Here is an 8,665-nt window from a genome sequence, read left to right as displayed (position 1 = left end):
GGGGGGGGGGGGTTGAATCAGAAAGTTAGATCACTTTAACAATGACCAAAGACTCAAAGGTCGAAAGTTTGGTTAATGTTATTTTTCAAAGTTCTGACGATGTTGGACTAATACGGGAAAACATTTTATCTCAGTACTATGATGATGCCTTGCCACAGCAATGTCTGGCTACGCCAGTGGCATCCAAGAAATAACAGAAAATTGGAAAGGAAATTCTGGATATGCATTGCTCCAATCACCAGTCACATTTGGTTGTAATTCATGCGATTGAAGAAACTAGGTGTTAAATAGTTTTTTGGAGTGTGTTAAGTTATTTATAAAACTTTCTTTGCAGACCAAAGTTGTTTACTGCATACAAAGGTACACATCTGAAGTGCTTACTGGAACAATGGTGATCTGGGTATTTAGTAACTGTTACTGCTAGACATACCTATTGTGCTTCAGGATGTGGGAAAGACATTTCTGAGACAAACATCAAAACTGAGGAAACTGCTATTTTGAAACAGGTTATAAACTGCAAATTTATTTTTATTGCCATTCTTCTTGAAGGTATTTTGAAAGTTTCTGATGCATCAAATAAATTATCACAATGTCATGACTGCAATTTGTCAGAAGGAGTCTGTCTTGTAAATACCATGTGGAATATTTTGAAAGAAATGAGAAAAAATGTGGGAAAGTTCTGAGTTTCTTCTCTTGGGCCAAGAAATTCCATTCCTCTATGCATGCTTGTGAAGGTGTGTAGCTTAGTGGTTAGGGTATTTGGTTCAAGATTGAGAGTTCAATTCCCAGCAGCACATTGTTCCCTTGATGAAGACGCTTTCTTTTACATTGCTCCAGTACACTCAACTGGCAAAAATGAGTAGCACTTGTAGTCCAAAGGGCTCACCTTGTCACAGTCAGAGTCATGCTGAATTTCCCTGAGAACTACATTAAGGATATGCATATCTGTGGAGTGCTCAGTCACTTACACGTTAATTTCCCAAGCAGGCTGTTCTGACAATCGGATCAACTGGAACACAGGTCATCATAACCAATGGGATGCCAGTTATGAATGCTTAGAGTATCAGAACAAGTCATGGAGATTCTGAGAACAAATATAGACTTTTTAAGTCTAGTATGTGTTCTATTCAAAAATATTGTTGAAAGAAATTTATGGTGGTATACTTATTCCAAACCTTCACTTTGGAAGTACTGTGAATGTTCTGCAGCCCCAACAGGTTGGGTGACAGGCAAGGACAGTCTACACTTTCCCAATAAGGTTAACTGAGTTAAAAAATAAAATTAATTGAACAGAAAAATTAGGTGCAGACATATCTGGCAGATTAAGAAGTTCACTTCACAACTACATGGTCTCAAGTTCAATCTCAATGTCCAGTGCCTCAGGCAAGTGTCTTCTATTATTGCTTTGAGCTGAACAATGCTTTGGGAGTGAAAGTGATTGACTGAAGTTGTCTGGAAGTCCATTATGTATGTGTGTGGTGCACACATATGAAGGCTGTCATTTTTACTTTTCACATGAGACCAGATAAACAAAACAAAGCAAAAAAAAAATTGTATTAACATTTTTAGTAAACATTCTATCCTAAAGCTCTCAAAGTAGTAACTCCAAGGATTGGTGACAGAAAGAGCATCCAACCATAAAATTACTTTGTTCCACTAAGTACCCAGCCAACCTATGCCAGTACCAATGAATGATGGAAGAAATGTTGTATTAGATACCTGAAATAACAACTAACAGTTCTTGGTCAGGACTCCAAGCAGAACCAATAATGCCATCTTCAACATCACCAACACATTCAACCTGTGAGAAAGAAGAAATTTAAGAGGAACATCATTGTGAAGACTCCAAGATAGTAACAGAATGCAGGGTATGAAGGCTGAATATGTCCAGCAACAAACATATCAATATATGCAAATACAGCAATGAGATGGTCACCATTCGGTGACAGATGGAATGACAATGAACCACATGTGTTTTTGAGATTTTTTGGCTTGACATCAGGAGATATTTATAAATGAGTATCACAGTCATACAGGCAGATTCTTTCATTTCCAGTCTTCTGTGGAAAAACATGTCTGGCCATAGAGAAATATTACCCAACTAGGAAACAGGTGCGGGCTGTCAACAGGAAGGGAATCTGGTCATAGAAAATCTACCTCAATGTATTCTGTCTGACCCAGCCAAGCATGGAAAAATGGGCATTAAAACAAAAACTGCTGCTTTCTGATGGTTATGTGTTCATAGCAACATTGAGTTTTCTCCACTATACAATGGCCAGCAGTTTTAATTCCTTGTCATTTTTCTCACCAATCATCATCATTTAACATCCATTTTCCATGCTGGCATGGGTTGGAAGGTTTGACAGGAGCTGGCGATACCAGGAGCCATGCTAGGCTCCATGGTCTGTTTTGGCAGGGTTTCTACAGCTTGATGCCATTCCTAATATCAACCACTTTACAGAGTGTATTGGGTGCTTTTCATGCAGCACCAGGACTAGTGCTTTTTACATGGCACCAGCACTGGTGCTTTTCATGTGGCACTGTCACTGACAGGGTCACCAAGTACCTTGCAAGACCAAAAGAGACTAAAAGAAAAGCAGAAACCCCTCAAAAGAGAGGGGAGGGGTAGTATTGAGGTGTGGATGGCTTTGTACCAGTTGAGAGATTAAAGGTATAGAGCGACAAAGATAGGTGTCTTGATGTAGAAATAGGGATAATCCAGTTGAAAAAGAAAGGAGAGAGTTAGAGAGTAAGATAAGGAGAATGATAGTGAGAGAGATGATGGTGAATTTTGCTTTAAAACCCTCTTGCTCAAGTTTACAATTTCCTATTGATCAAATCATCCACAAACAGACCGCCACGGCCACCACCATCGTCGTTTAACGTCTGCTTTCCATGCTAGCATGGGTTGGACGATTTGACTGAGGACTGGCGAACCAGATGGCTGCACCAGGCTCCAATCTGATCTGGCAGATTCAATATTTCCTATCACTTAACAGTCAAAATGAAAACAGAAGCATAGCAAATGATAAACTTACAAGTTGTTCCAGGTAAAACCATAAAAGAATACTTCCACTGTTTGTGACAGCACTCACACTTTGTTGTTCTGGCAGGTGTTGTAAATAGGTAACACTTTGTTCATTAGACAGGTGGCCTTCACAAACCAGGTTCACAGCATTAAGGAACTGAAATATAACAGGAACAAGAATAATTCATCATTAAAAAAAAAAAGACCCTTTTATTTATCCTCCTCTCTTTTCCTATTCCATCTCACCTTCTTTGATTTGGCCCTTTTCACTCCCAAACCACTACACCCTGACATATGTGTTTTTTCATCTGTGTGTATGTGTGTGCATTCGTATGTATGTATCGAAATCAAACCAAATTCGACGACTGGCACCCATGCCAACCTTCCTTTATTGGACACTAAACTCTGCTTGCGAAGACCTGTTAGGGCAAGTGAAATCGAAATTGAACCAAATTCGATGATTGGCACCCGTGCCAGTGGAGTGCTAACAGCACCATCCGAGCGGGATCATTGCCAGAGCAGCTGTCTGGCTTCCGAGCTGGTGGCACGTAAAAAGCACCGTTTGAGCGTGATCGTTAACAGTGTCGCCTTACTGGCACGTGAACAAAACATCCGAGTGAGGTCGTTGCCAGTGCCGCTGGACTGACTCCTGTGCAGGTGGCACATAAAAAACACCATTTGAGCGTGGCCGTTGCCAGTACTGCCAGACTGGCCCTCGTGTTGGTGGAACGTAAAAGCACCCTCTACACTCTCAGAGTGGTTGGTGTTAGGAAGGGCATCCAGCTGTAGAAACTCTGCCAGATTAGATTGGAGCCTGGTGCAGCCATCTGGTTTGCCAGTCCTCAGTCAAATATACCATCATCACTTTAACAACCACTTTTCCAAGTTTAGATGGGATGGATGCTTGCATGTATATGTGTCAACACTATCCCTTTGTAATAACAAAAAAAGGGTTAAACAGTGGGTATTGGGGTATCACTACTTTCTACGTATATCTTCTGTTTAGTACTGGGGATGTTTCATTTATGAGGACGTACATCTGTATTTGTTTGAGTGTTTCAATAAAGGTTTGGCAATAAAAGAAAATTTCTTTCCTACACACATACACAAAATCATAATTGAGAAATAAAAGTTACCTTGTTCTGGTTGGAATCTATTTGTACAAGATCCCCATGCTTTGTTGCACAGAAGACATGTCCTGTGTCACAGTCAGTTGTAATACAAACTGTGTCCTTTAAGAATGACTTCAGTTCCTCAGTCTGGGAACAGTGTAATAATTTAAGGTTCTTCATGTTACTACAAAATGAAAAAGAAAACAAAGAAATAAATGTTAAATAACTAAAAAGGGTAGATTTTGTTATTCTTTATCTTTTCTTTTCCTTATTTCAGTCATTAGACTCTGGCCATGCTAGGGCACCACCATGAAGAATTTTAGTCAAATGAATTGACCCCCAGAAAATTTTGTTTAAATTGTAATATTTATTCTTTTAGTCTCTTTTGCTGAACCACTAACTTATGGGGATGTAAACACATCAACATCACTTGACAACTGGTTGTGGGGGGACAAACACCAACACAAAGATATACATACATCGATATGTGTATAATATATATATATATATATATATGGTAGGCATTTTCCAGTTTCTGTCTCCCAAATCCACTCACAAAGCTTTGGTCAGCATGAGGCTAAGGTAGAAGACATTCGCCCAAGGTGCCGTGCAGTGGGACTGAACCTAAAACCATGTGGTTGGGAAACAAACTTCTAACCACACAGTAAACAAAAAAAGAATTTTGCTACAATATATATCATCTTCATCATTTAATGTCCATCATCCATGCTGGTATGGGTTGGATGGTTTGACCAGGGCTGGCAAGCTGGAAGGCTACGTCAGACTCCAGTTTGATCTGGAATGCTTTCTATGGCTGGATGTCCTTCCTAATGCTAACCACTCTGAGAGTGTAATGGGTGCTTTCACGTGCCATTTGCATGACACAGGTATCTGCCATGACTGCAATTTTACTTGGTTTGATGGGTCTTCTTCTCAAGCATGACATAATGCCAAAGGTGTCGGTCATTGCCTCTGTGAGGTCCAACTCTTCTTTTTTTCTTCACGTATTCACTTATTTCATACACCACAGATAACAATTCGGGAAAATATTATTTTCAAATATTTCCAATGAGATACGAGAATTTTAAAGAACAGCTGTTCCAAAACATCGCCCAATTTGACTGTGTTGGTGTAACTAAGCCATATGAAAATGGTTTTATTCAAATTTCAAAATCGTTGAGAAATTCTTTGAATTATATTTTAAACATATCTTGAAAATATAAAAAGAAAATTACTTTACAATTGAATGACCTAAAACCTTAGTAAAGTTATCTTGAAGATAAGATTTCAGGATTCCAGACAGGAATTTGAAGATTCTAGATATGAAATTGTTCTTGGAAAATGCTTTGGTAATTTTTCGCAAGTTTTTTTCCAATGATTCCGTATATGCTAAATACTTTTTTCTCTTATCAATATGTGTGCGACTGGGGTAGGTAATCGAGATGTTGAAGTGATAAAGTGTGAAAATGCAGCAAGAATAAATGGCTAAGATTACAGATATATTCTCTGGGATTATGTTAACAATTGTCACAAAAATATCGGAAATATAAAAATGTTTCACTTAACAATCTGTATTATTGTTTAAACAAAAGAACTGATCACCTTTAGATTTAATAAAAAAAAAAGTTCAAAATAAATAAATTGAGACTTTAAAAAATAACAAAACCATTAGAATCAAGGAAAAGGGGGCACTTGTTACAAGAGTTGCGTTTTCTTTGAATTCCGCTTCTTAATTTAAGACAGAAAAAAAATGCCACAATGACATGAAAATGAATTCATTTCTATCAAGTGTGTGGAAGAATTAATCGATCGGTTATAACCAGACTCATCCTGTTTAATTGAATAAGTATCTCTTTAGTTAATTTCCGATTGCGTGACAACGCGAATTCGCACGCTGTATACTTACTTTAACGTTGTTTAGCTTAAATATATATATTTAAAATATATACACGGAGAAACGAGTTTGATTTAAAAGTGAATATACCTCATATTATCAAAATAAATTTGAATTACATGAAGTAGAGTTTTTAAAAAAATAAATCTATAAAAACACAATTACGCAATTCTGAGTCCAGTTTCGCAATTAATTGAATGACAGATATATTCGTAAATAAGGAAGAAAAATATCAACTAAAAGAAAACCATGTAAATGTTTCTCTGTGATGAAAATTAAAGCAACTGTAAATAATTATAAATAAATTACCAGTTTCATTCTGTAAATACAAACATAAGTCTATTCACACCACGAGGGAATGCTACGCCATGTTAATAGGCCCGCAGAAAATACTATTACTTTGAGCGTGTAAAAACCTTGTTGATTGTACAAAGATTAAATATGAATTTGTATACAAAAACGTTATGCCAAAGTAATTTCGATAGAATAAATTAAAATTATTTATATTAAACTGATAGTTTTAAATATTTTTTTCACTTTTGATCTTACGCAAAAATTAGCTCAGTTGCTATGGTAACATAATAAACAACTAAGCACTGCCTCAAGTAAAAACAAAACACCATGATTCCACCAAATGCATCTTTAGTGAAATACGATAGTGCTGTACTAGTTAGTCGTCACACAGACAAAAAGACATCACGGGTAAGACAGGCTCTAGTGTTTATTTACATACTGCCAGGTAAAATTAAGAAATTTTGTTGATTATTTATATGTTTAAAAAAATAACAAAACAAAAGATCGAATGAATACGTGTGTGAGAGACGGAGAAAGGAAAGAGTAGTTAAAACAGGAGATGCAGTGCCCACTGTCCTTACAGGGCCTCCCGAACTGCTAAGATTGGCACAACCGATGACCAGTCCGTACAATCGAAGTAAAAATGTGTGCGGGGTAAAAAACCGAATGTCTAATTTGAATGTTTGACAGAGAAAGAAGTCTGCTGATGGCACTCAGGGACCTGTCGTCGTTGTTGTGGTTGTTGTTGTTTAGATCTTAATACATCCTGATACAATCTATTATGTTAACGTTGATGTACAAATGTAAATAAGTCCCGGGAGAACAGCTCGACCTGCGATGTTGTTCACTGCTGTAATTCCATTTGGAGTATGAGAATGGTTATAACACGACCCAAGATTTTAAAGTTATGAGAATTCTGGCAAGTTTGGTAGAACAATTTTACTATTATGCTCGTTTCCTAAGATGAAAAAAGGCACGGAATTGGGGAGATGGGTGCAAAAATGTAAAAAACTGAAATTTTGGAGACAAAAAGTTATTTCACAAAAGAAAGCAACCATTCAATTCCTTGTCCGTTTCTTTCTCCATGAAGCAGTGATATTCCGAAAGTCCTTCTCCATGAGATAGTGATATTCCGAAGGTCCGCCGACCAGAGTTTGGAGGCAGGTGCAAGGGTAAACATTTACCGCGCAATTTGTATCCCACCATTTGAACCTGGTATATCCGTTAATGTTCTTTCCTGCTGTTTCAAACCTATAAACCTCTGATTAAAGACCGTATTCCTGTTATGACATTTTCTTTCTGGAATAGTCTACATCGGACTACGTTATCCAATGTTTCCTATCATAAAACGGTAGAGTGTAGTCTGAAAGAGATTTGGCTGTTCTGTCTAGCAGTTCAGACGACTACGACGCTTCTCTAAAGTTTTATTTACATAGTTACATATAGGCGTAGGAGTGGCTGTGTGGTAAGTAACTTGCTTACGAACTGCATGGTTCCGGGTTCAGCCTCACTGCGTGGCACCTTGGGCAAGTGTCTTCTACTATAGCTGACCAAAGCTTTGTGAGTGGATTTGGTAGACGGATACTGAAAGAAGCCCGTCGTATATATGTATATATATGTGTATAAGTATGTGTGTGTGTATGTTTGTGTGTCTGTGTTTGTCCCCCAACATCGCTTGACAACCGATGTTAGTGTGTTTACATCCCCTTAATCTAGCGGTTCGGCGAAAGACACCGATAGAATAAGTACTAAGCTTACAAAGAATAAGATTTGCTCGACTAAAGGCTGTGCTCCAGCATGGCCACAGTCAAATGACTGAAACAAGAATAAGAGTAAAGAGTTAAAGGTGTTTCTGTTTTTTTACTTTTAGTCCCAACCGCCACAAGAATTTTGGTAAACTCCTATTTGCCTATGTACTACAGAAGATAATGCGTAATAAAAACATACTTAATGTCTGAATATAACTTTATCAATGTTTCACGTAAAGACAACGGATAACATAGTTATAATAATTAATTCGTTTTATTGGCCACAAGGGCTAATATCAATTAAAGACATATAAGGACAAAGACAGGACGAAGGTTACAAAAGGTTTTGTCCGAAAAGGTAGGAAAGTTCGTCTAAACAGAGGAAGAAAACGGAGAAAGATATAATAAATAAATTGATAAATAAATAGATAAATAAATAAGTAGAACTCCCAAAGGGGGAGGCGCTTCGAAAAAGGAAAGGTTACACGTGGAAAAACCCATAAAACCACAGGAGCCTGGTCAGAAAAAATAAGAAAGGAGTATAGAGCCCTTTCTCCTTTTACATTACCTTTTTTTTTTCTACAGGTGT

The 8,665-nt window shown here is 37.5% G+C and overlaps 2 protein-coding genes across 2 annotated transcripts in view; one reads left to right on the top strand and one right to left on the bottom strand.

Moving 5' to 3' along the window:
- Positions 1–6,436, bottom strand: part of LOC106875593 (putative elongator complex protein 1) — a 64,369-nt gene extending 57,933 nt beyond the window's left edge. Inside the window, exons 1-4 of the mRNA XM_014923810.2 lie at positions 6,344–6,436; positions 4,165–4,324; positions 3,039–3,185; positions 1,720–1,801 (exon numbers count right to left, since the gene is read on the bottom strand). Coding sequence (XP_014779296.1) covers positions 1,720–1,801; positions 3,039–3,185; positions 4,165–4,320 — 385 coding nt within the window. The 5' untranslated portion in view covers positions 4,321–4,324; positions 6,344–6,436. The remainder of the gene's footprint in view (positions 1–1,719; positions 1,802–3,038; positions 3,186–4,164; positions 4,325–6,343) is intronic.
- A 168-nt stretch (positions 6,437–6,604) lies between these two features.
- The window catches only part of LOC106875591 (33 kDa inner dynein arm light chain, axonemal), a 45,501-nt gene continuing 43,440 nt past the window's right edge, over positions 6,605–8,665 (top strand). Inside the window, exon 1 of the mRNA XM_014923807.2 lies at positions 6,605–6,736. Coding sequence (XP_014779293.1) covers positions 6,656–6,736 — 81 coding nt within the window. The 5' untranslated portion in view covers positions 6,605–6,655. The remainder of the gene's footprint in view (positions 6,737–8,665) is intronic.

Source organism: Octopus bimaculoides, chromosome 3 (genome assembly GCF_001194135.2).
Source record: "Octopus bimaculoides isolate UCB-OBI-ISO-001 chromosome 3, ASM119413v2, whole genome shotgun sequence".
Classification (NCBI taxonomy): domain Eukaryota; kingdom Metazoa; phylum Mollusca; class Cephalopoda; order Octopoda; family Octopodidae; genus Octopus; species Octopus bimaculoides.
Note: the sequence above shows the minus strand (reverse complement) of the source record. Positions and strands in the feature narration are given on the sequence as shown.